General features: G+C 40.5%; 3 protein-coding genes across 6 annotated transcripts in view; 1 reads left to right on the forward strand and 2 right to left on the reverse strand.

Annotated features, from left to right (window-relative positions):
* LOC133657298 (membrane-associated guanylate kinase, WW and PDZ domain-containing protein 2-like) overlaps positions 1–10379 on the forward strand; it is a 27038-nt gene extending 16659 nt beyond the window's left edge. For both annotated transcript variants that reach the window (XM_062058464.1, XM_062058456.1), the window contains exons 17-21: positions 808–1008; positions 4547–4611; positions 4756–4902; positions 4975–5113; positions 9351–10379. In XM_062058464.1, coding sequence (XP_061914448.1) covers positions 808–1008; positions 4547–4611; positions 4756–4902; positions 4975–5113; positions 9351–9892 — 1094 coding nt within the window. In that variant the 3' untranslated portion in view covers positions 9893–10379. The remainder of the gene's footprint in view (positions 1–807; positions 1009–4546; positions 4612–4755; positions 4903–4974; positions 5114–9350) is intronic.
* Positions 9933–19822, reverse strand: LOC133657308 (cyclin-dependent kinase 20-like). The gene is made up of 10 exons (XM_062058476.1): positions 19738–19822; positions 19558–19634; positions 12711–12819; positions 12537–12650; positions 12290–12478; positions 12102–12223; positions 11908–11970; positions 10980–11103; positions 10713–10868; positions 9933–10656 (listed from the first exon to the last, which is right to left on the reverse strand). Exons 3-10 carry the CDS (start codon positions 12783–12785, stop codon positions 10465–10467), a joined length of 1035 nt encoding a protein of 344 aa, XP_061914460.1. The 5' UTR covers positions 12786–12819; positions 19558–19634; positions 19738–19822; the 3' UTR covers positions 9933–10464.
* Positions 19823–20967: 1145 nt separating this feature from the next.
* On the reverse strand, positions 20968–25421 carry LOC133640854 (uncharacterized). Of its 3 annotated transcripts, XM_062034649.1 has the most exons (9): positions 23980–24396; positions 23739–23835; positions 23434–23511; positions 23079–23331; positions 22679–22783; positions 22372–22550; positions 21917–21967; positions 21637–21681; positions 20968–21552 (listed from the first exon to the last, which is right to left on the reverse strand). In XM_062034649.1, the coding sequence occupies exons 4-9, from the start codon at positions 23253–23255 to the stop codon at positions 21510–21512; spliced, it is 600 nt and encodes a 199-aa protein (XP_061890633.1). In that variant the 5' UTR covers positions 23256–23331; positions 23434–23511; positions 23739–23835; positions 23980–24396; the 3' UTR covers positions 20968–21509. The 3 variants fall into 3 exon arrangements, with proteins under 3 accessions (XP_061890633.1, XP_061890552.1, XP_061890714.1); XM_062034568.1 differs by lacking the exons at positions 23079–23331; positions 23434–23511; positions 23739–23835 and adding an exon at positions 25274–25421 and having other exon boundaries at positions 23980–24143; XM_062034730.1 differs by lacking the exons at positions 23739–23835; positions 23980–24396 and having other exon boundaries at positions 23434–23574.
* Positions 25422–26392: the final 971 nt, after the last annotated feature.

Raw genomic sequence — 26392 nt, forward strand, 5'->3', positions numbered from 1 at the left:
TGTGTTGTCTTCATTATAACACTTATATAAGACCTTTAAAGTAATTTTTATAGTAGGCTAATATAGCTAATATAGAGACTGACATCATGTGTTGCCTTCATTATAACACTTATATAAGACTTTTAAAGTCATTTTGATAGTAGGCTAATATAGTTAAGATAGACACTTACATCATGTGTTGTTTTCATTATCCATCCATCCATCCATTTTCTACCGCTTATTCCCTTCGGGGTCGCGGGGGGCGCTGAAGCCTATCTCAGCTGCATCCGGGCGGAAGGCGGGGTACACCCTGGACAAGTCGCCACCTCATCGCTGTTTTCATTATAACACTTATATAAGACTTTTAAAGTAATTTTGATAGTACGCTAATATAGACATTTACATCATGTGTTGTTTTCATTATAACACTTATATAAGACTTTTAAAGTAATTTTGATAGTAGGCTAGTATAGACACTTACATCATGTGTTGCCTTCATTCTAACACTTATATAAGACTTAAAGTAATTTTGATAGTAGGCTAATATAGACACTTACATCATGTGTTGTTTTCATTATAACACTTATATAAGACTTTTAAAGTAATTTTGATAGTAGGCTAATGTAGACACTTACATCATGTGTTGCCTTCATTATAACACTTATATAAGGCTTTCAATTTTTTGCGGCCCCATACAATTTTTTTTTTTTTGTATCTATGGTCCAATATGGCTCTTTCAACATTTTGGGTTGCCGACCCCTGTCCTAGGACATGGTTGTCTCTATGTGGCGTCTTTGACAGCGTCGTGTCTTCCCTCCCTCCCCGCAGCGCCTCAAGCCTCAATGATGTCGCACCGCTTCGTGACGGTGAGACGCGGCAGTCCGGCCGCACGCAGCGGACTCATCCAGCCGGGAGACCAGCTGGATGCGGTGGAGGGCCGTGCGGTGACGGGTCTCCAGCACAGAGACCTGGCCCAGATCCTGAGGAGGGCGGGGAACACGCTTAGGCTCAGCGTCACGGCACGAGCACGTATGCCACGCACACACACACAATCTCATGGCCGAAACTTGTACACGTGTCCAAACTGGGCTTTTATTTGGTTTGCTGTCAACATTTTGACATTCTATTTGGACCACAAACTATTCTATTTTTCTGTATGAAGATTGCTTGCACTTATGCTTTATTCCTTTATTGTATTCTGCCGCGTTTATTACGGGACGAACCGACCAACGAACTCCAACATATCTTACATCGTTGGGAAGCTCTCCATGGTGGCTAAAGCGCTACTTTATTTTTGAAACACTTTGCATTACCATGGCAATGCTATTAATCCATTATTATTATTATTATTATTATTATTAAGAGAAAAGTCCCTCAATGGGCCCATTGATTAGGTACTCCACCTTTATGATGGGCTTTATAATAGCTTTTTGGATAATTGTATTTGTTTAAACCTAAAAATCATGACGTTAAAAAAATGGACGTCATCTTAGAAGTTTGCAAACTTCACCATTGTTAGCATGTTTGATGGTAACATGCAATGTTTTATGCTAGCATTTTAGCTAGTTTCATTCGTTTAAACCTAAAAATCACGACGTTCAAAATTGACACCATCTTAGAAGTTTGCAAACTTCTCCAATGTTAGCACGTCTATTGTTAGCATGCTAATTTGTATGCTATCTTTTAAGATAATTGTGTTTGTTTCAACCTAATTATGACTTTTTAAAAATTGGCGCCGCCTTAGAAGTATACAAATTTCACTATTGTTAGCATGTTTACCGGTAACATGCTAATGTTTCATGCTAGCATTTTAGCTAATTTCATTCGTTTAAACCTAAAAATCATGACTTTCATAATTGACGCCATCTTAGAAGTTAACAAACTTCCCCAATGTTGGCATGTTTATTGTTAGCTTGCTAATGTTTTATCCTATCTTTTAAGCTAATTGTATTTGTTTAAACTGAATTTTTTTGGGGGGGAATTGGCGCCATCTTTGAAGTATGCTAACTTCACTAATGTTAGCATGTTTAATGTTAACATGCTAACGTTTTATGCTAGATTTTTGGCTAATTTTAATTGTTTAAACCTAAAAATCATGACTTTTAAAAAATTGACGCCAATGAGTATTGTAACTCCACTGGTATTAACATGTTTAACGTTAACATGCTAACATTTCATGCTAGCATTTTAGTTAATTTGATTTGTTTAAACCTAAAAATCGTGATTTAAAAAATTGCCGCCATCTTAAAAGTATGCTAACTTCACTAATCTTAGCATGTTTAATGTTAACATGCTAAAATTTTATGCTATCACTTTAGTTAGTGTTATTCGTTTGAACCGAAAAATCCTGACTTTAAAAAAAATTGGCACCATCTAAGAAGTATGCTATCTTCACTAATGTTAGCATGTTTAACGTTAACATGCGAGAATTTTATGCTATCATTTTAGCACATTTTATTCGTTTAAACCTAAAAATCATGACTTTTAAAAAATTGGCACCATCTAAGAAGTTTGGTAACATCACTTACGTTAGCATATTTAACTTTAACATGCTAATGTTTTATGCTAACTTTTTAACTAATTTTATTCGTTCGAACTTACAAATCATGACTTTTAAAAAATTAGCACCATCTAAGTATGATAATTCAACTAATGTTAGCATGTTTAACGTTAACATCCTAACATATTATGTTAGCATTTAAGTAAATTGTATTCCTAAAACCTAAAAATCATGACTTTCAAAAATTGGAGCCATCTTAGAAGTATGCCAACTTTACTAATGTTAGCATGTTTAATATTAACATGCTAACGTTTTATGTTTGTATTTTATTTTCATTGTGAAAAATGTGTTTCTATTTCTGTACCTTTTTTTAATTTTCCTGAGGGAACTCTCCTGAAGGAATCAATAAAGTACTATGTATCTATCTATCTATCTATCTATCTAATGCAGGGGTCTCAAACTCAATTTGCCTGGGGGCCACTGGATGCAGAGTCTGGGTTAGGCTTGGCTGCAAGAAAAGATTTCTTTAAAAAATTATTTTTAAATGTCTTTATTTTTATTTTCAACACAAAATAAAATCAAAATATAAATGAACAAAATGAGAATTAAGTAAATAAATCAGTCATAAGTAATAACAAGAGAGGAGAAGTCTAGCAAAACTCCTAGCCATTATGGACAACACCTCCCACCCACTGCACTCGGACCTTGCGGGGAGAATGAGCACGTTCGGTGGAAGGCTCAGACTCCCAAAATGCAAGACGTCCTTCATACCGACAGCCATCAATCTGTATAATGCATATGTTCCTTGACTGCATTTAATTGTAGAGTATATGTAGTATATGTAGAATATATTTATATTATTTATATATTATATATATATAATATATTATATTATTTATTGTTATTCTTGTCTATTGTGAGCGAACTGTGGTGCTGAATTTCCCCCAGGGATCAATAAAGTACTTTCTATTCTATTCTATTCTATTCCAACAATAATAATTAGATTTCTCCAGTCAGCAACAATGTATACACATACACATAATGTGCAACCCGGTTCACTCTCTCATCTCCCTGGTATTTTGCATACTCCTCAGCATGTCTAGTTGTATAATGACGTTTTAAATTGTATTTCTTGTGCACGGCAACTTTCTCTGTGCAAATAAGACACGTCGGGGTGCCCCTGTGCTCAACAAAGAAATATTGCATCTCCCACTTTTCCTGGAATTGTCTTTGCTCATCAGTAACCTTTCTCTTCACTGCATGCTTTGAAAAAGACATGTTTGGGGTTGTGGAATATATTTGTATTTAACTGACGCACAGAGAATAATGTTATTTCCGCAATGTGTGTCGTTCCGCTTTTCCTCCCGACAGCAACACGGCGGTCGGCGGAAAGTACCGGGAACAAGTGACGGCTCCCGGAGTGTTATATGGCGCCATATAAAAATATATGTAGTGTTCATCGTGTGAGGCAATGCAAATTAAAGAGACCCCTGATCTAATGTAATGTTGTCAAGATTATTTCCTTTTTTTCATAATTTTTTCTTTTGCTTTGTTTTTAACTTTTCCCCAAAAAAACTACTATCTAATTTTATTCGTTGACACCCAAAAATGATTGATCTTTATACTTGGCGGCATTTTAAACATATGCTAACTCTTCCGATGTTATCATGCTAACGATTTATGCTAGTATTTTAGCATGTTATATTCATTGGAACCTAAAAATCATGGATTTTAATACTTGGCGCCTCCTTACAAGTACGCTAACTATATGTTATCATGGTAACATTAGCATGTTAACATTTCATGCTGGCATTTTAGCTCATTTTGATCATTTAAACCTAAAATGTTTAGCTTTTACCAGCCCCAGGCCAGAAGGTAGAGATACCAGGCCCAATTAAAATGTGTTTTATTTATAATCTATTCCTAATGACCTATGCTATTTCCATGATTGTGTACATACTATCTTCTTGTGTACTCATTGGGCTAACCTCGGGTGCTACATGTTGTGCCATCTCATGTGGCAAACTTCCCTGAGTCCTTACTCCAAACTTTTATTGTCCCTCTCAGAGACGGAGGCGGCAGACGTGGACATCGACAACCACTTTCCAAAGGGATCCAGAGGGAGGACAAAGGTCACTCACTCGCTATTGCTAACGTTTGAGTCTGACTCTTATTGTCTGTTTTTTGGTTTTGCGAACATTGCCAAGGAAACACAGTAGCACCAGGGTGACTGTTAGCGCTAGCAGCGTGTTAACGTTGTCTTTTCTTTTTTGTAGGACGAGTCAAGGTTTTACACCGTGGATCTAGAGCGAGGACCCACGGGTTTTGGGTTTTCGCTGAGGGGGGGCAGCGAGTACAACATGGGGCTGTACGTGCTGGGACTCATGGAGGGAGGGCCGGCCGAGCGCAGCAACAAGATGCAGGTACCGCGCTAACCTTTCAGTGGCAGCACTTCCCGTGGCTCCTTCACAATAAAAGCCGGCGTGCGCTCTCAGGTGTCGGACCAGCTGGTGGAGATCAACGGCAACAGCGCGGTGGGAATGACGCACAGTCAGGCGGTAGAGCAGATCCGGCGAGGAGGTCATGGCATCCATCTGGTCCTGAAGAAAGGAAACGGCTACGTCCCAGATTACGGTGATGACCATTACGTGGCCTACTCAAACGCAACGCTTCCTCTTGTTCTTTTCTTCTCTTCTTTTACCGCCACGCAAGGCTGTTGTCTTTCTACTTCCTGTTCTGCTTCCTGGTCTTCCTCAGTGGAGCTGTCCAGCCTTTCTCTGTGCATGACCAACTCCAAGCAGGGCGAGCCGTGCTTCTACGTCATCGGACGCACGGAAAACTCGCGGTCGGTAACGTTCTGCTGCTTCTTCCTTTTCTGCCTCCCTTCTTTTTCATCATCTTCATTTGGCTGAGAACGTGTATTTTGTTTGCGTCATCCATGTTGGTTCTCTATGGAGGCTCATTTGTCTGTTTGTTACGAAAGCTTTTTTTTTTACACTCAGTTTATGTCAGTGAATTTCTTACGTTTCAATTGAATTTTTTTCATCAAAATATGCTGGCAGTTTCATTGAATACAAATTTGTGAGCAAAATTTGTGTTAAAAAATCAGTTAAAACACAGTGTAAAAAATTCAATGCATAAAATTCAGTGTGAAAAAATGAAGTGTAAAAAAAATGTATGCATAAAAATGAAATGTAAAAAATGTAAATGTGTAGAAAATCAGTGTAAAAAATGTCAGTGTAAAAACAATTCAATGTATAAAAATCTAGTGTAAAAAATTAGGTTTAAAAATTTTTAGCGTAAAAAAAATTGTAAGTCAAAAATTTCAGTGTAAAAAAAATTCAATGCATAAAATGTCAGTGAGAAAAAAAATGTCACTGTATAAAATTTCAGTGAAAAATTTCACTGTAAATTTTTTTTTAATGTATAAAAATTCACTGTAAAAAAATGTCAATGTATAAAAATTCAGCGTAAAAAAATTCAATGCATAAAAATTCAGTGAAAAACATTTCAGTGTATAAAAATTAAATGTAAAAAAAAAATGTATACATAAAAATTAAGTGTAAAAAAATCAATGTATAAAAAAATCAGTCTGAAAATTTTCAGTGTAAAAAAATTACGTTTAAAAAATGTCAGCTTAAAAAAATTGTATGTCAAAAAATTCAATGCATAAAATTTCAGCGTAAAAAAAAACTTGAATGTATAAAAATTCACTGTAGAGAAATTCAGTGTAAAAAATGTCTATGTATAAAAATGCAGCGTAAAAAAAAATCCAATGCCTAAAATTTCAGTGTAAAAAACGTTAATTCAGTGTAAAAAATTATGTTTAAAAAATGTCAGCGTAAAAAAAATTGTATGTAAAAAAATTCTGCGTAAAAAAATTAAATGCATAAAAGTTCAGTGTATAAAAATTCAGTGTAAACAATTACGTTTAAAAAATGTCAGTGTAAAAAATTGTATGTCAAAAAATTAAGTCAATGTATAAAAATTCACTGTAGAGAAATTCAGTGTAAAAAATTTCAGTGTGAAAAAATGTCAATGTATTAAAATTCGGCGTAAAAAAATTTAAATGCCTAAAAATTCTGTGTAAAAAATGTAAATGTATAAAAATTCAGTGAAAAAAAACGGTCAAAATTTTCAGGGTAAAAAAATCTGTATAAAAAATGTTAGTGTAAAAATTCTGTGTAAAAAAAATACGTTTAAAAATGTTAGTGTAAAAAAAATAAATGTAGAAAATTCAGTGTAAAAAATGTCAGTGTAAAAAATATTATGTAAAACATGTCAATGTATAAAAATTCAGTGTAAAGAAATTCAGTGTAAAAAAAATGCAATGCATAACAATTCAGTGTAAAAAAATTTGAATGTATAAAATTTCACTGTGAAAAATTTCAGTGTAAAAAAGTTTTATGTATAAAAATTCAGGGTAAAAAAAAATTCAATGCCTAAAAATTCAGTGTAAAAAATGGCAATGTATAAAAAGTGAGTGTGAAAAAAACCTGTACATTTTCAGTGTAAAACAAATCAGTATAAAAATTTAAATGTGTAAAAATTCAGTGTAAAAAAATTACTTTTAAAAATGTCAGTGTTAAAAAATTATATGTAAAAAATGTTAGCGTAAAAAATTGTATGTAAAAAAATTCAGTGCAAAAAATCAATTTTAAAAAATTCAGTGCAAAAAATTCAATACATAAAAATTCACTGTAAAACAAACTTGAATGTATAAAAATTTAGTGTACAAAATTAGTGTGAAAAATTTAATTGTAACATTTTTTATGTATTTTTTATTTATATTTTGTTATTGTATGTATGTATGTATAAAAATTCAGTGTAAAAAAATTAAGTTCAGAAAATTTCAGCTTAAAAAAAATTATATGTAAAAAAAATTATGTGTAAAAACATTTCAGTGCAGAAATGTTTGCTGCTTCAAAACTCAAAACCCACATCCAGTAAATTAAAGCGAAAGCGATCAACCCTGACTCAAAATCAGCCAATGAGGTGTCAAGTTTGTAGCCACGTAACACGAATATTATAAAAATAATATGACAATTTTTTTCTGTACTGAATTTTTTTTTACACTGAATTTTAAAACTGAATTTTTGAATACACACACTATTTGCTCACAATTTTTTTTCAATGAAAACAATGTCAGAAAATTTAGTGCACAAAAATATTAAATTACATACATTTGTTACATACATAGCTTTTGTAATTAAGACACAAATTAACCTCCATAATTCTACTTCCTGGCAAGCGAGATGCTCACTAGTGATGTGCGATACCACTGATTTTTGTTCTGGTCAGATACAGAGTAAAAATATACGTAGGTATCGGCAATACTGATCCTATACAGATACTTTGTGAAAATAAACCTAATGGGTCTGATAATATTTACAAAATAGTGTACTTTCTGCTCTTGTGGAATCATCTTCAAACAATATACAATCACGGGGTGAAACAAATGATGGCGTTATTCTGCACTTATGCATGTTGTGTCTCCAAATAGCCTACAATTAAAGGATGTATACTGTACACTTGATGCTTTATAATACTGACTGACTCATTTCAATTGCAGTTATTTTCTTGTTTCTGCATTACTGGGCAGAAGAAAAAATAGTTCCCACCATGTGTGTTTCATTAAGACAAGATCTCAACGATTTAGTTACTTTACACCGTGTTCCTGTTAATGATGTACATTATCTCAAATAACTAAAGCATCAAAAGTACCGATATTTTGATTTGGGAATCGATATTAAGAGCATACTTGCCAACCTTGAGACCTCCGAGATGGGGGGGGCTGAGGTGGGGGGCGGGGTTTGGTGGTAGCGGGGGTGTATATTGTAGCGTCCCGGAAGAGTTAGTGCTGCAAGGGGTTCTGGGTATTTGTTCTGTTGTGTTTATGTTGTGTTACGGTGCGGACGTTCTCCCGAAATGTGTTTGTCATTCTTGTTTGGTGTGGGTTCACAGTGTGGCGCATATTTGTAACAGTGTTAAAGTTGTTTATACGGTCACCCTCAGTGTGAACTGTATGGCTGTTGATCAAGTATGCCTTGCATTCACTCATGTGTGTGTAAAAGACGCATATATAATGTGACTGGGCCGGCACATTGTTTGTATGGATGAAAAGCGGACATGATGACAGGTTGTATAGGACGCTAAAGGGAGTGCCTTTAAGGCCCGCCTTCAATATTGTTGTCCGGGTGGAAATCGGGAGAAATTCGGGGGAATGGTTGCCCCAGGAGATTTTCGGGAGGGGCACTGAAATTTGTGAGTCTCCCGGGAAAATCGGGAGGGTTGGCAAGTATGTATTAGAGCGATAAAGCACATCACTACCCTGCTTCGTCTTTGGCGTGGCAAACAGGACGTCGAATCTATGCTCGGCCAATCACACACGAGCATTGCGCAGCATGTCACGTGACATCACAACACTCCCTGTGGAATAGGATGTGAACAAATGAATACTTATTGTATTACGGTTGTGGTACGTCCAATGAAAGATGAAGGTGTATAGCAGTATTAGGAAAGTGAAACACCTCTCAATCCTGATGTAAATCTCCTAAAAACGTGTGCTCCGATAAGAAGTAGAGAGAATGAATGCTAATACTAGTTAGCCTGATTAGCTATGCTAGCCGGCGCTAACTAACGCTCAACAGTCTAAGAAGGCAGCTTATGGCTTTAAGTTTCTTTTAATCATTATTAATGGTCAGGCTAAAAGGTATTTATATGATGTACTTTATATAAATGTATAAAAGTTACCTGGAGTGTATCAGTAGTTTACATCCTATTCCATTGGCAGGTAGTGGCAGTGGGCTGACGGCAGCCTCTAGTGGTGGCCTGAGGGAGTGGGCTAACTGTGTGCCCTCATCTCTGATAGGCCCTGAGGAAGACGCCTCCGCCCACACCCCCTCACGAGAGGCTGTCACCATGGCGACCACCCCCCACAGCACACACAGGGGAGAAGGAGGAGACAGGAGGAGGAGGATGAAGACCAGAGGAAGCAAACCAAGAAGCAGAAGGGGAGGGCCTCCTGATCTGGACCTGGACCTGGTGGAGGAGGAGGCCAAGGAGGAGGAGAAGAAGAGGAGGATGAGAGAGAAGAGGAAGATGAGAGAGGAGAGGAGGAGTGGCAAAATGAGGGAGGAGGAGGAGGGCGACGCCGAGCATTGTGGGAGCTCGGCCGCTCCTCAGCAAGCGGCCTTCTCCTTCCTGATGCCGCTGGACGCCGCTCAAGACAGCCAATCAGACGACAGCCAATCAGGCACCAGTGTAGCGCAGGCTTCTGACTGGACGAGAGCCGGGCCGATGCAAGAAGAGGCTCTGGGCCCCTGGCTGGAGCCCAGCCCACACAAACTCTCGCAGGTTCTGAATGGCCGTCGTCTCAGTGGGCGGGGCCTAGTGGGTGGACTCTCCCTCTGATAGGAGGATTTTTTAATTGTCATTTTAAGGGCTTTTCTGGCTAAGACCCGCCTCTTCCTGCATGTGATTGGACGCTCTGAGGAGGTGGTGGGCGGGACAAGAGGCGTGGCCAATGACACTTTTAAAAAGCATATGCAAAGACCTCGGCTGAACTTTGACCTCGACCCTTCCAAGCATGTCATTTTTTTTTATTTTTCTAAAAGGAAATAACCTTGATATATGACCACTATAGAGAATAGAAACTACTTGCTTGCTTGTGATGAAAAACCTTTAGAAGTTGAACTAGAGCCATACACACGTCGCTACGGCGACCACTATAGCAACAGCCAAGATGGCCGACGTCCTGCAGCTAAGTGGTAACAAAGTGCCTCGTTGACTTCCCCAGCAAGATGTCCGCCCCCCAAACCCTCCACTTCCTGTCTCTTTTATGGCCTGATGAAACTTTCAACAAATGATTAAACATTTTAATGCTTTTCTTCTGTCTTGTCTTGAGGACAAAATAACTACAAGTCCCACAATGCACTGCAGTGAGGCCCTGCCCCCCTTTGCCATACTTGATATCTTTGCAGCGGTCACAGGCAGGAGGCGTGTCTCCGCAGCAGTGCGGGGTCCACCACGCTCTTCTCCAGGGGGAGGTCTGTGGAGAAGTCGGAGGGCGGAGCCTGCATCCGCTGGTGGGGATGGCCGCCGCCCCTCTGAGGGATGGGCAGCTCCGAGTGGTGGGCGGGGAGAGGCGGGCAGAAAAAGTAGGCGTGGACCAGAGCCTGCGGGACGAGGAGTCTTGTCATTGGACGCCGAACGGATGCTTCCTGTCTCTCACCTGGTGGGCGGGGCATCGCCGCTTTGACGGATAAACCAGGAACTTGTAGAGCAGGTGGACGGCCTCGGGGGAGGAGTCAGGGACAAGCTCCTCCAATGGGATGGCGGGATTCTCCTTGAAGGTGATTTTGTTGTAATCTGGCAAGTCTACCATTTCCTGCATGTGCACGGATCACCTGTTCTTATACTTTGTGTGTGTGTGTGTGTGTGTGTGTGTGTGTGTGTGTGTGTGTGTGTGTGTGTGTGTGTGTGTGTGTGTAGTTCTTACAGGCCAGGTGTCACGCGTGGGTGTCCCCAGCACCCTGAGGACACAACATAGCTGCTCGATGTCGTTCTCCCCAGGAAACAGAGGAGACGAGTTCAGCAATTCCCCAAAAATACAACCTACTGCCCTGCAACACACACACACACACACACACACGTATTAGCATTGTTGTCATGTCGTAAACAACGCTATTAGCATTGTTGACATATCAGCATTGTTGTTGTGTCGTGGACAATGCTATTAGCATTGTTGACATATCAGCATTTTTGTTGTGTCGTGAACAACGCTATTAGCATTGTTGACATATTAGCATTGTTGTCATGTTGTGAACAACGCGAGTAGCATTGCTGACATATTAGCATTTTTGACATATTAGCATTGTTGTCATGTCGTGAACAACGCGAGTAGCATTGTTGACATATTAGCATTGTTGTCATGTTGTGAACAACGCGAGTAGCATTGCTGACATATTAGCATTGTTGTCATGTCGTAAACAACACTATTAGCATTGTTGACATATCAGCATTGTTGTTGTGTCGTGGACAATGCCATTAGCATTGTTGACATGTCGTGAACGCGAGTAGCATTGTTGAAATATTAGCATTGTTGACATATTAGCATTGTTGTCATGTCGTGAACAACGCTACTAGCATTGCTGACATATTAGCATTGTTGTCATGTCATGAACAACGTGAGTAGCATTGTTGACATATTAGCATTGTTGTCATGTCATGAACAACGCGAGTAGCATTGCTGACATATTAGCATTGTTGTCATGTCATGAACAACGCGAGTAGCATTGTTGACATATTAGCATTGTTGTCATGTCATAACACAACGCGAGTAGCATTGTTGACATATTAGCATTGTTGTCATGTCATGAACAACGCGAGTAGCATTGTTGACATATTAGCATTGTTGACCAACTTACCACAGGTCGACCCCCGTGTCGTACTTTCTGGCTCCATACAACAATTCAGGAGCACGATACCACCTACGCACACACACGCACACACACACACACACACACACACACGCACACACACACACACACACACACACACACACACACACACATTTAAACAAAGCAAGGCGCGATGCTTGACAAGTACCATACGGCGTCACCTGGTGGCCACCTGGTGGCTGTACAGTCGCTCTGGGTTCTGGCTGAGGAGGCGGGCTAGACCGAAGTCGGCGATCTTTAGGTGTCCCGAGGAGCTGATGAGGAGGTTGGCAGGCTTCAGGTCCTGCAGGCGGACAGGAAGTGGTCAAAGCTTTTATTGTGACGGGGCAGGATGGGCGTGTGCGCTCACTCGGTGCATGATGTTGTTGTGATGCAGGAAGGCCACGCCCTTCAGCAGCATCAGCATGTAACCTTTGACCTGCGCCGGGGTCAGAGGGCGCTGGGAGTTCCTGATGACCTCAGAGAGGTCGGAGAGCATGAAGTCAAAGACCAGGACGAAGCCCGTCCCGTGAGGGAAGACCTCCTTCAGCGCCACCACCTGCGGACAAAGGAGAGTGACCCCTGACCCCAGCGGCGCAGCACAGAGTCTCCCTCACATGCTGGTTGTCCTGGATCTCCTGCAGGGCCTTGATCTCTCGCAGGGCCTGGTTGGGCACGCCGTCCTCCAGGCGCCTCAGAGCCACCTTCTTCAGCGCCACCGTCTGGCCCGTCTGATGCCACGCATGCACGGTTAGCATTTCAGCGAGTCAGCACAAAGTGTGATGCGTCACCTCAATGTGCTTGGCCTTGAACACGATGCCGTGAGCGCCTTCTCCCACACGGCCCAGAATGCTGTACTGCTCCATGGTCCACAGGACGCCACAACCAGAGTCGAGTAATCTAAATATCGATAGCAAGGGTGGTATCAGAGTGCGCGGCAGAAGTAACATACTTAATCCACCAAAGTGCGGCTTGTAGCTCATTTTTAGCACAATCGTTCGCATTCTGATATTAGCATGCTAGCTTCTTTGCTAATTTGCACGTATACACCTTAGCGTCAAATATTTTGTTACTCCACGAATTATACCTATTAGCATGCTAGCTTTTATGCTAATTTGCAGGTATACACCTCAGCGTCAAATATTTTGTTACTCCACGAATGATAGCTGTTAGCATGCTAACTTTCATGCTAATTTACAGGTATACACCTTAGCCATCCATCCATCTATCTTCAACCGCTTATCCGGAATCGGGTTGCGGGGACAACAGCTCCAGCAGAGACCCCCAGACTTCCCTCTCCAGAGCAACATTAGCAACCTCCTGGGGAATCCCGAAGCGTTCCTAGGCCAGAGAGGAGATGTAATCCCCCCATCTGGTCCTTGGCCTGCTGCGGGGTCTCCTCCTAGTGGGACATGCAACGAGGACCTCCCTAGGGAGACGCTCGTGAGGCATCTGCACGAGATGCCCGAACCACCTAAGCTGGCTCCTTTCCAAGCGAAGGAGCAGCGGGTCTACTTCGAGGCTCTCTCGGGTGACTGAACTTCTCACCCTATCCCTAAGGGAGATGCCAGCCACCCTTCTGAGGAAACTCATTTCGGCCGCTTGTATCCGCAATCTTATTCTTTCGGTCATGACCCACACTTCATGACCATAGGTGAGAGTAGGAATGTAGACAGCTCGGTAGACCGAGAGCTTTGCCTTCTGGCTCAGCTCTCGTTTCGTCACAACAGTGCGTCAGAGAGACTGCAATACTGCCCCAGCTGCTCCGATTCTCCGGCTGATTTACTTCTCCATCTTTCCCTCACTCGTGAACAAGACCCCAAGTTACTTAAACTCCTCCACCTGGGACAGAGTCTCGTTCTCTATCTGGACTGTACAAATCATCGGTTTCCTGTTGAGAACCATGGCCTCAGATTTGGAGATGCTGATCCTCATTCCAGCCGCTGAACACTCGGCTGCGAACCGATCTAGTGAGAGCTGAAGGTCACGAACCGAAGGTGCCATCAGGACATCATCTGCAAACAGCAGTAACGCGACCTTTAGCCCCCCCAGACATATTACCCTTGTTGCATATTCTCCGCCATGGTCACGACTCTGCCTAGAAATCCTGTCCATGAAAATCACAAACAGGATAAGTGACAGAGCGCAGCCCTGGCGGAGACCAACCCCCACTGGAAACGGATCCGACTTACATCCAAGCACCCGGACACAACTCTCGCTTTGGTTGTACGGAGATTGGATGGCCCTCAGCAGGGTTCCCCTCACCCCGTACTCCCTCAGCACAAGATCTCCCGGGGGACCCGGTCATACGCCTTCTCCAAATCCACAAAGCACATGTAGACTGGATAGGCATACTCCCAGGCCTTCTCCAGGATTCCTGCAAGAGTAAAGAGCTGGTCAGTTGTTCCACGGCCAGGACGGAATCCACATTGCTCCTCTCAAATCTGAGGTTCGACTATCGGCCGGACCCTACTTTCCAGTACCTTGGCGTAAACTTTCCCAGGGAGGCTGAGTAGTGTGATACCCCTGTAATTAGCACACACCCTCTGGTCCCCCTTTTTGAATAGGGGAACCACCACCCCAGTCTGCCACTCCCTCGGCACTGTCCCAGACTTCCACGCAATGTTGAAAAGGCGTATAAACCAAGACAGCCCCTCAACACCCAGAGCCTTCAGCATTTCTGGACGGATCATGTCAACCCCCGGAGATTTGCCACTGTGGAGTTGTCTAACTACCTTAGTGACTTCACTCCGAGAGATCGACATCGATCCCCCATCATCCTCAGGCTCCGCTCCTGTCAGGGAGGGTGTGTCTGATGTAATTGGGTTCAGGAGTTCCTCAAAGTGCTCTTTCCAACACCCTACGACTTCCTCACTTGAAGTCAGCAGAGTCCCATCCTTGCTGTACACAGCTTGGATGGTTCCCTGCTTCCCCCTCCTGAGGTGCCGTATGGTCTTCCAGAACAGCTTTGGTGCCGCCCGATAGTCCTTTTCCATGGATTCCCCGAACTGCTCCCACACCCTCTGCTTAGCCTCGTCCACAGCCATGGCCGCTGCCCTTCGGGCCTGTCGGTACCTTGCAACTGCCTCCGGAGTCCCCTGGGATAACATACCCCGGTAGGACTCCTTCTTCAGTCGGACGGCTTCCCTGACCACCGCTGTCCACCATGGTGTTCGAGGGTTACCGCCCCTTGAGGCACCTAAGACCTTATGGCCACAGCTCGCAGTTGTAACTTTAGCAATAGAGGCTTTGAACATTGCCCATTCCTGTTCAATATCCCCAACCTCCACAGGGATGGCAGAGAAGTCCCCCACGAGGTGGGAGTTGAAGTCCTTCAGGACAGAGGACTCCTCCAAACGTTCCCAGTTCACCCGCACTACACGCTTGGGTTTGCCCGGTCTGTCCAGAGGTTTCCCCCGCCATCTGACCCAACTCACCACCAGATGGTGATCAGTTGACAGTACAGCCCCTCTCTTCACCCGAGTGTCCAAAACATACGGCCTCAGATCAGCTGGTACGATTACAAAATCGATCATTGATCTTTGGCCTAGGGTGCTCTGGTACCGGGTACACCTATGAGCATCCTTATGCTTGAACATGGTGCTTGTTATCGCAAGTCCATGACTAGCACAGAAGTGCAATAACAATCCACCACTCAGGTTCAGATCAGGGAGAACGTTCCTCCCAATCACGCCAGTCCAAGTATCACTGTCACCACGTGCGTGTTGAAGTCCCCCAGCAAGACTATGGAATCCCCTGCCGGCGCCCCATACAGGACCCCAGGCAAGGTATCCAAGAAAGCCGAATACTCTGAAGTCTTGTTTGGTGCGTGCGCACAAACAACAGTCAGAGTTTTCCCCCCTCCAACCCTAAGGCGAAGGGAGGCGACCCTCTTGTCCACTGGGGTGAAGTCCAACGTACAGGCACTCAGCCGGGCACTCGTGAGTATCCCTCACACCCTGAGCAACTCCAGAAGTTAACAAGGTCCATCCCTTGTCCAGGAGTGTGGTTTCAGAGCCCTTGCTATGCGTAGAGGTAAGCACCACCAGATCCAACCGGTAGCGTTCCACTTCCCGCACCAGCTCAGGCTCCTTCCCCACCAGCGTAGAGACGTTCCATGTCCCAAAAGTCAGCCTATGCTGCCCCGAATTGGTCCGTCTGGAGCCTCCACTTTCACTGCCATCCACTTGGCAGCGCACCCGACCCCACTGGTTCCGACCGCGGGTAGTGGGCCCACGTGGCGGGTAGGATGGTGTGTCCACGTAGCTTCTTCAGGCTCTGTGGCTAGCCCGGCCACCAGGCGCTTGCTGACGAGCCCTGCCTCCGGGCCTAGGTCCGGAGGAGGGCCCCGGGCTTCTTCCGGGCCGGGTAACGCATCCTCTCTTAGTTTCTTTCATGGGGGGTATCGTAACCCTGATGGGGGGGGGCATTCGGGTGCTACACCTTGCCCAAGGGTGACCCGGAACTATGTAAAGCAGGGCCGTTCAACTCCCTGAGGCTTTATACAAGCCCACATACCTATGTAAATCTCAGCGTCAAATATTTTGTTACTCCACGAATGATACCTGTTAGCATGTTAAGGTTAGCATGCTAGCTTTTTTGCTAATTTGCAGGTATACACCTCAGCGTCAAATATTTTGTTACTCCACGAATGATACCTGTTAGCATGTTAAGGTTAGCATGCCAGCTTTTTTGCTAATTTGCAGGTATACACCTCAGCGTAAAATATTTTGTTACTCCACAAATGATACCTGTTAGCATGCTAAGGTTAGTATGCTAGTTTTTTGTTTTTTTTTAACTCATTTGGTAGGGTCTACACCTCAGTCATATTTTGGTACTTGATGCATGCTAACATTAGCGGGCCAGTATTCTAAACAACATTTTGAGGTACACATCTCAAAGTCATATATATTGTAGGGGTGGACAAAAAAATCGATTCCCATCTGGATCGCACGTTTTATTCATCCCGATTCTAAATCGATTCATAATTTTTTAAAATCAATTTAAAAATAAATGAATAAAATATCTATCAATATTTATGTTTTTTTTTTTTATAACAATCAAATTTCAAAACAAAGTTTTGGGACCATTTCTATGCAACCAGAAGGAGTTTTTCTAACCTGTAACCTGTTTTGAAAAAGTTGTTTTATCATTTTTATAGCAAATAATACATTAGAAGGCATCAGGTTGCATCGAGAATCCTGTTGAATCAATTCTGATTCGAATCGTTACCCAAGGAATTGGATCAAATCATTAGGTGCCCGAAGATTCACACTCCTAAATGTTGGTACTTGACACATGTTACAGTTAATATTTTAAAGGCCTACTGAAATGAATTTTTTTTATTTAAACGGGGATAGCAGATCCATTCTATGTGTCATACTTGATCATTTCGCGATATTGCCATATTTTTGCTGAAAGGATTTAGTAGAGAACATTGACGATAAAGTTGCAACTTTTGGTCGCTGATAAAAAAAAGCCTTGCCTGTACCGGAAGTAGCGCGATGTCAACAGAGGAAGGACTCCTCAAAATTTCCCATTGTTTTCAATGCAGCTATAGCGATTCGGACCGAGAAAGCGATGATTACCCTATTAATTTGAGCGAGGATGAAAGATTTGTGGATGAGGAACGTTAGAGTGAAGGACTAGAATGCAGTGCAAGACGTATCTTTTTTCGCTCTGACCATAACTTAGGTACAAGCTGGCTCATTGGATTCCACACTCTCTCCTTTTTCTATTGTGGATCATGGATTTGTATTTTAAACCACCTCGGATACTATATCCTCTTGAAAATGAGAGTCGAGAACGCGAAATGGACATTCACAGTTACTTTTATCTCCACGACAATACATCGGCGAAGCTCTTTAGCTACTGGGCTAACGTGGTAGCATCTGGCTCAAATGCAGATAGAAACAAAATTAATAAATCCCTGACTGGAAGGATAGACAGAAGATCAACAATACTATTAAACCATGTACATGTAACTACACGGTTAATAATTCCCAGCCTGACAAAGCTTAACAATGCTGTTGCTAACGACGCCATTGAAGCTAACTTAGCAACGGGACCTCACAGAGCTATGATAAAAACATTATCTCTCCACCTACACCAGCCAGCCCTCATCTGCTCATCAACACCCGTGCTCACCTGCGTTCCAGCGATCGACGGAAGGACGAAGGACTTCACCCGATCATCCGTGCGGTTGGCGGCTAGCGTCGGCTAGCGCGTCTGCTATCCAAGTAAGTCCTCCTGGTTGTGTTGCTACAGCCAGCCGCTAATACACCGATCCCACCTATAACTTTCTTCTTTGCAGTCTTCATTGTTCATTAAACAAATTGCAAAAGATTCACCAACACAGATGTCCAGAATACTGTGGAATTTTGAAATGAAAACAGAGCTTTTTTGTATTGTATTCAATGGGGTACCAATACTTCCGTATCAATTGTTGAGGTCACGCGCATACGTCATCATATCTAGACGTTTTCAACCGGAAGTGTGGCGGGAAATTTAAAATTGCACCTTATAAGTTAACCCGGCCGTATTGGCATGTGTTGCAATGTTAAGATTTCATCATTGATATATAAACTATCAGACTGCGTGGTCGGTAGTAGTGGGTTTCAGTAGGCCTTTAACATGCTAACATTAGCAAGCCAGATTTTATAGCTAAATTAGCAGGTCTACAACTCAATGTCAAATATTCTGTTATTTGACGAATGATACCTGTTGGCATGCTAACCTTAGTATGCTAGCTTTCTTAAGTTATTAGTGTAAATATACACCTCTGTCATAATTTGGTACTTGATGCATGCTAACATTGGCATTTTAAACAATGTTTTCCAGGTACACATCTCAGAGTAATATATTTTGGTCTTTGACACATTTTACAGTTAACATTTTAGCATGCTAAAACAAGAGTGCCAGATTTATTTATGTTTTTGCTAATTTAGCAGGCATATGCTTCAGTGTCATATATTTTAGTATTTCATTAATGCAAACTCTTAAGCTAGCTATTGTTAACATAGTAGTGTTCGCATGCTATCTTTTTTTAGCTCATTTTGCTCATATTTTCTGTTAATTGATGCTAGCTGGCCAGTGTTAATCGTTAGCATTACAGTTTGGCTTTGGATCTTCAGCATTCATACAAAATTGTTTTTTCTAGCTCTTTAAAAAAAACATCTACATGTTGTACTGGTTTTGAAGATGAAAACTACCCAAATGGACCCCGGATACTTTGATTTGTCAGTCTGTGGCGCTCAGTGGAAATGTTTGGGAACTTTATCAACGCTAGTAGCATTTGTTGGTATATTAGCTATTAGCATTGTTGACAATTCATGGACAACGTTAGTAGCATTGTTGACATATATTGGCATTGTTGACATGTATCGCAAATCCAATCACTCTATCACAAAAAAATAAGAGTTGTACAAATTATTGGAAACTCAAGACAGCCACGACATTATGTTCTTTACAAGTGTATGTCAACTTTGGACCACGACTGTATGTATTACTTATTATATACATGCACAATTAGGCGGTATCGTCCCCCCAAACGTGAACAATAAAGTACTCGGTAGGCGCATTCCGGTGTCCAAGTGTTAAGTATTACAAAAACATATATTTGGAGTAAAAATCACTGACCTTTGACAGTAGAATACTTCAGACGGGCTGTGGTTGCCTAGGTAACCTGCTGGCTATGCTAAAACTCCGTTGTTGCGCTAAAAAGCCACATGTTGTAAGGTTAAAACACACAGTTCAGACATCATGTAATGTTATATATAACAAAGTATCCAACATGAAGGGGTAGAAATATAATAATACATTGTATGTATAACGAGCTCGGTCTTTGGACGCAAGCCGTCCGCCATGTTTGTTTACGCTTACACTTCTTCGTCTGGTCTCTGACATGCGCACAAGACAACCCATTTTATCTTCCGCCACCTAGTGGACGGTAGTATATGAGCACATGCATGAGGGGTGGCAGTCAAACTGCAGTCGACCTTCTTCTTCACGTCATTAGATAATATCCAAATATTTAACATGTTAACATTAACATTGCAACTTATTTGGTCATTTTACAACCTGAGAGTCATATAACTCGCATTGATTGTAACATAAGCTAACTTTTAGCATGCTATTTCTGTAAAAACTAATTTTGCAGACATGCATCTTAGAGTCATATCACTTGGTACGTGACGCATGCTAACTGCTAGCATATTCCATTTCTTTTGCTACTTTTGCAACTGTTTACCCCAAAGTCTTATACATTGGTACTTGACATATGCTAACTCTTTTAGGTAATTTTTCAACCATTTACCCCAGAGTCATATACACTTGGCACTTTATACATGCTAACATTAGCGTGCTGGCTTTTTTTGTGCACATTTTACAACCGTTTACTTCAGTCATACAACTTGGTACTGTCACGCCAATTTTCTTCCCATTACAAAAACCTTCCTACCCCCCATTTACTTCCGGGGTCATTTCCGCTTACGTCATTTCCTCTTACGTCATTGACAGCGATCGATAGCACTTCGTTTGACTCTTTTTTTTATAATACAGCGTTAACAAAACGTCTGTATTAATCAGACAAGTATTAATCTGACAAATTAACTTGAGGATATTCCTGACTGCACATTTGACTCGTGGACGTATGCGGAAATGAATAACAGTGTACAATAAGTTAATTCATTATCAATCAACATTATCAAACTTTATTAAAACTAAATGTATTCGTTACATTCAGTTTTTTTTAGTTCTCTGTGTAAGTGAACTAAATTAAAATGACATTTATGTGCACATATGTACCTCAGTGAAGTCAGATGACCCGTGGTCAGACAAACGACAATATTTAGAATAAGAACATAAAAATAAAGAAAAACCTTGGGTATTTCTTCAAGACTTTAAAATGAGACAAGAAACTGCCATGTAAAATGATTTTTTATTGTTTACAAATGTTTTGTTCCAAACATTGCAGGAGCTGCACCTAAAGAATGGGGAACACAGATAAAGGACAAAGCATCAATTATAATCACAAGTGGTGGTCACCTCAGAAGTAGACATGTTATAATGAAAAGCTCTTAAACCCCATCAAGGTACAAACCAATAAAGGTTATTAGATTATTATTTTTGAACCAGTTATTTTTTTCCCCCAGCTTACATATTTCTCCAATCATGTTTTTTATGGAGCAACATAGGTATGATACAATTTATTCACTTTTGTGTCATGGCATACCAGTACTGTATTCAGTTATTCTTTGATGACGCAGTCGATGGCCTGGACTGAGTTTCTGGATACCCTAAAGACTGGCTGAAGAATGCCCTGCAATAGGCCGCTCGCCTTGTCTGTCCAATAACAGAACCTCTGGCCATGTTACAGTTACTAATCCATCCATCCATCCATCCATTTTCTACCGCTTGTCCCTTTTTGGGGTCGCGGGGGGTCGCTGTAGCCTATCTCAGCTGCATTCGGGCGGAAGGCAGGGTACACCCTGGACAAGTCGCCACCTCATCGCAGGCAGTTACTAATCATGATAAACAATACAGCAGATATTTCAAGAAGTTGTCCTACCCTTCAATGCCAAAGCGCTCCATTAGAAGGACACACCACAAACGCCGGATTGACTGCATGTCCAGCTAGAGCAGATATAACAATGAGTTAATTATTTTTACCTCTCAGAGCCGCTTATTTTGAAATCTTTTAAATATCTAAATACTTACCACACTGTAGTGAAAAGTAGTGTCCGTACAGAGCCAGAGGGAGTACTAAAAATAGAAAATAGTATTAATAATTGTGTAATGAAAAAAATATTTCTCTACTTTGTAATAATCTACTAAATTGATTAAAAGAGCCGTCAACATCAATACTGGAAATGTGATGGATAGGAATATCTCTGGAAGCAATAATTGCAACCAAATATTTTTGTAATTTGATACTGTGTTTCACATCATTGTGGGGGAAGTTTAACCTACTCTTCTTCTTTAAAAATGCTCAACTTACCATGAGCATGAAAACACCACAGTCATTCCCTGAGGTCTGGCGTGGGATCTCCTGGTAATACACATTAGCACCATGAAAATGTATACAGCCTTTGGGTTTACTACAAGAAATGTATATTTTATAGAGTAAACCTATTACCTGCATAACTCTGTAACATCAAGGGAATGAGTTCTGGCTTGGTCATCACCAATATGACAATCATGAAACATTTTACCAGTAACGTTGTGGTTAGAATTCAATATTGCATTCAAGCATGTGAGTACATTCAGACTGAATTACAATCCTAGAGTACAATAGTCAAAGACCACCATTTACTTGGTTTCCAATCAAATAATTTTTTCTTTGCAAATGTTTTCACAGATAACAATCAAACAGATGTATTGAGCTGAAAATAGAAAAAAAGCCATCAGCGATACTTTTGGTATGAAATGTAATGGGACATTAGATAAGCATACCTGTAGATGGTCTGGCTCCAGTTTGGGTCCATGGTTCGCCCAGGTCTCCCTTTCTTCCTCGCATCCTTCTTGAGGACCTCCATTCCAGGTTGGATGATGAAGCGCTTGACCCCCTTCTTCATCCTCTGCCGGTATGACAATTTCTGTCTCTCTTGGGCCCTCTCCACATTGTTGATCACCTTAATTGATTCAAGATGTTTAGATTACAGAGCATTTAAAGAAACATAAATAACTAAATATTAACCAGTAGCCATTAAGTAATCATCCTTCAACAGGACACGTTGTCATACATCAACATAATGAGTACCTTCCCAAAAATGTCCTCATCCTGGCCAACTCGGAGCTGCACAAAGGCCTCCAGAGAATCAGCCTGGTCAGGAGCTGCCATCACCTCAGGACACTCAGTTGTAACCTTTAACACATTGAAAGACAACACAGACTTCTAAGTATGAATTTATGGCTACAAAGACACTTTCATCTACACAGGAGCGTATTGTTTTGTTCAAAAGGCTGTGGTTATATTAGGGTCCTGGAATGTATGAATGGCACGAATATCATTTCTTATGGGAATATTTGTCTCACAAAATGAGTTTCACATAATGAGCTCGTCTAGGAATGAAATGAACTCGTATTGCGAGGTACCACTGTGTAATGAGCACTCATTTTGATTTGACCTACATAGAGCTAAATAAAAACAAACCACCTACCTCCGTAAACATCCGTGCCTCTCGACCAAACAACAGGCGGAAGGGGGAGTACCTGGTCGATGCCTGTACACAGGTGTTATGGGCATACACTATCTCCCTGAGCTTGTCCTCCCACTTCTCCTGTTGGCCCCTGATGGTCTTCCCAATAGACACTTTAATGGTTTGGTTCGTCCTCATCAAGCCCAGTGGTCTGGGGGTGGTATGCTGACGAAACCCGATGTTCAATGTCCAACTCCTTGAAAGCTACCTCAGCCTATACACGAAAAAGGAGTCCGTTACTTGTGTTTTGAGGAATGTGTGTGTCTGCTAAAAATATGGCCAGTTTAAACATGCAGTTGTAGAAAAAGAAAGTTACCTCTTTCTTGAATTCAGTGCCCTGGTCAGTGAGGATAACTTCAGGCAAACCATGAGTGTAGAAAATGTCCCTCAAGGCCTGTGGGGCACCACAGAAATTATATTAGTACAACAACCCACTTGGTGAAATAATCGGTCAAAGTGAGACAATATCTGTTCCCCTTAGACGACTTTTTCACAGGTCCAAAAAGGTCCACACCTAGAGCATGAATTCCTGTTCTCAGTTTAGCAAATATTTGAATGTGGACTGAGTTTTTGTATAGTTGTGCGTGAAAAGGTGAGGGATGTGTGAATAAAGCCACTCACCAACCATGTACCAAGGTGATACGACCTTGATGGGCTTCAGCTCAGGCGCCTCAGTCTTTCATTTTTCAAAGCGCTGGCAGTCAGGACATGTGCGCACCTAAAAGCAGTAATAAAGGGAAACATATTGTAGATATGATTTGATTCCACAACACTTTGCGACCTACTACTAACTACTAACCTGAGTGTTTCAACTAAAAATTAAAATTAAAAGCAAATATCTTCCTTCTAGGAGCTTGCTTACCCAATCCAATGTGTCCTGTGTGATGGACCGCCAATAAAACCGGGGAGCAATCTTCGCTTGCATCCTCCGTGGTCCAAAATGGCCTGCATGGGCTTCGGTTAACACAGCCACTTTCTCCTCCTCTGTCCAAATGACCCTTCTGTTCCCATGGTACAGGACCTCTTCTACACAGGACAGCAGCACACACAATATTGTAGTGAAATGGTTTCAACAATAATGTTGATTAAAAGTACAGACATTTAACAGTATTATATATTAATTAATATTAGTGAAATGGTTTCAACAATAATGTTGATTTAAAGTACAGACATTTAACATTATTATATATTAATTAATATTAGTGAAATGGTTTCAACAATAATGTTGATTTAAAGTACAGACATTTAACATTATTATATATTAATTAATATTAGTGAAATGGTTTCAACAACAATGTTGATTTAAAGTAGTACAGACATTTAACAGTATTATATATTAATTAATATTAGTGAAATGGTTTCAACAATAATGTTGATTAAAAGTACAGACATTTAACAGTATTATATATTAATTAATATTAGTGAAATGGTTTCAACAATAATGTTGATTTAAAGTACAGACATTTAACATTATTATATACTAATTAATATTAGTGAAATGGTTTCAACAATAATGTTGATTTAAAGTACAGACATTTAACATTATTATATATTAATTAATATTAGTGAAATGGTTTCAACAATAATGTTGATTTAAAGTACAGACATTTAACATTATTATATATTAATTAATATTAGTGAAATGGTTTCAACAACAATGTTGATTTAAAGTAGTACAGACATTTAACAGTATTATATATTAATTAATATTAGTGAAATGGTTTCAACAATAATGTTGATTTAAAGTACAGACATTTAACATTATATATATTAATTAATATTACTGAAATGTTTCAACAATAATGTTGATTTAAAGTACAGACATTTAACATTATTATATATTAATTAATATTAGTGAAATTGTTTAAACAATAATGTTGATTTAAAGTAGTACAGACATTTAACAGTATTATATATTAATTAATATTAGTGAAATGGTTTCAACAATAATGTTGATTTAAAGTACAGACATTTAACATTATATATTAATTAATATTACTAAAATGTTTCAACAATAATGCTGATTTAAAGTACAGACATTTAACATTATTATATATTAATTAATATTAGTGAAATGGTTTCAACAATAATGTTGATTTAAAGTAGTACAGACATTTAACAGTATTATATATTAATTAATATTTTTTGCACGTTACCACGAAGACAGAAGTTCGCAGCAGCGGCCCTAACACTCCGCTTGAAATGTTGCGAAGCCTGCTGGTGTTTGACATAAGTCCCCTGGGACAGATAAAGACGAATATCATCCAGTGACACCACCATTTTCAGGAGATTTGGATTTATCGATCGCTGTCAATGACGTAAGAGGAAATGACGTAAGTAAGAGGAAATGACGTAAGTAAGAGGAACTGACGTAAGCGGAAATGACCCCGGAAGTAAATGGGGGGTAGGAAGGTTTTTGTAATGGGAAGAAAATTGGAGTGACAGTACCTGACATATGCTAACTGTTAGCATGCTAAAACTAATATACTATTTTTTTAAGCTAATTTTGCAGCCATGCATTTCAGTCATATAACTTGGTATGTGACATATGCTAAGTGTTAGCATGCTAACATTAACATGCAAATATTTTAAGCAAATTTTGCAGCCGTACATCTCAAGAGTCATATCATTTGGTACCTGACACATGCTAACCGTAGCATACTCCATTTCTTTTGCTACTTTTGCAACCTTTTACCCCAAAGTCGTATACGTTGGTACTTGACATATGCTAACTCTTTTAGCTAATTTTTCAACCATTTACCCCAGAGTCATACAACTTGGCACTTTATACATGCTAACTGTTAGCATGCAAACATTAGCATGCTGACTTTTTTTGTGCTAATTTTACAACCGTTTACCTCAGTCATACAACTTGGTACCTGACATATGCTAAGTGTTAGCATACTAACACTAATATACTATTTCTTAAGCTAATTTTGCAGCCGTGCATCTCAGAGTCATATCACTTGGTATGTGACATATGCTAACTGTTTGCATGCTAACATTAACATGCTAATTGTTGAACGTAATTTTACAGTCGTACATCTGTGTCATATAAATTAGTACGTGACACATGCTAACCGTTAGTATACTAAAAATTTTTTTGCAAATTTTACAACCGTTTACCCCAAAGTCATATAACTTGGCACATGACATATTCTAACACTTTTAGCTCACTTTTCAGCCGTTTACCCCAAAGTCATACAACTTGGTATTTGACATGTGCTGTTAACATGCTAACTTTTATTGCTAATTTATAACCGTTTCCTCAGAGC

This window comes from Entelurus aequoreus, linkage group LG01 (genome assembly GCF_033978785.1).
Source record: "Entelurus aequoreus isolate RoL-2023_Sb linkage group LG01, RoL_Eaeq_v1.1, whole genome shotgun sequence".
NCBI classification, from domain to species: domain Eukaryota; kingdom Metazoa; phylum Chordata; class Actinopteri; order Syngnathiformes; family Syngnathidae; genus Entelurus; species Entelurus aequoreus.

What these genes read in the sequence shown, in the direction of transcription:
- LOC133657308 (XM_062058476.1), bottom strand. Translation starts at nt 12,785, where the DNA reads ATGGAGCAGTACAGCATTCTGGGCCGTGTGGGAGAAGGCGCTCACGGC. An exon ending in AGATCCAGGACAACCAGCAT is followed by an intron (nt 12,479 to 12,536) that starts GTGAGGGAGACT and finishes CTTTGTCCGCAG; the next exon opens with GTGGTGGCGCTGAAGGAGGT. An exon ending in GGCGATGCCCCGCCCACCAG is followed by an intron (nt 10,657 to 10,712) that starts GTGAGAGACAGG and finishes CTCGTCCCGCAG; the next exon opens with GCTCTGGTCCACGCCTACTT.
- LOC133640854 (XM_062034568.1), bottom strand. Translation starts at nt 25,397, where the DNA reads ATGGTGGTGTCACTGGATGATATTCGTCTTTATCTGTCCCAGGGGACT. An exon ending in CACAGGACACATTGGATTGG is followed by an intron (nt 22,784 to 23,979) that starts GTAAGCAAGCTC and finishes AATGTGTTAAAG; the next exon opens with GTTACAACTGAGTGTCCTGA. An exon ending in ATGAGGACATTTTTGGGAAG is followed by an intron (nt 22,551 to 22,678) that starts GTACTCATTATG and finishes GAATCAATTAAG; the next exon opens with GTGATCAACAATGTGGAGAG.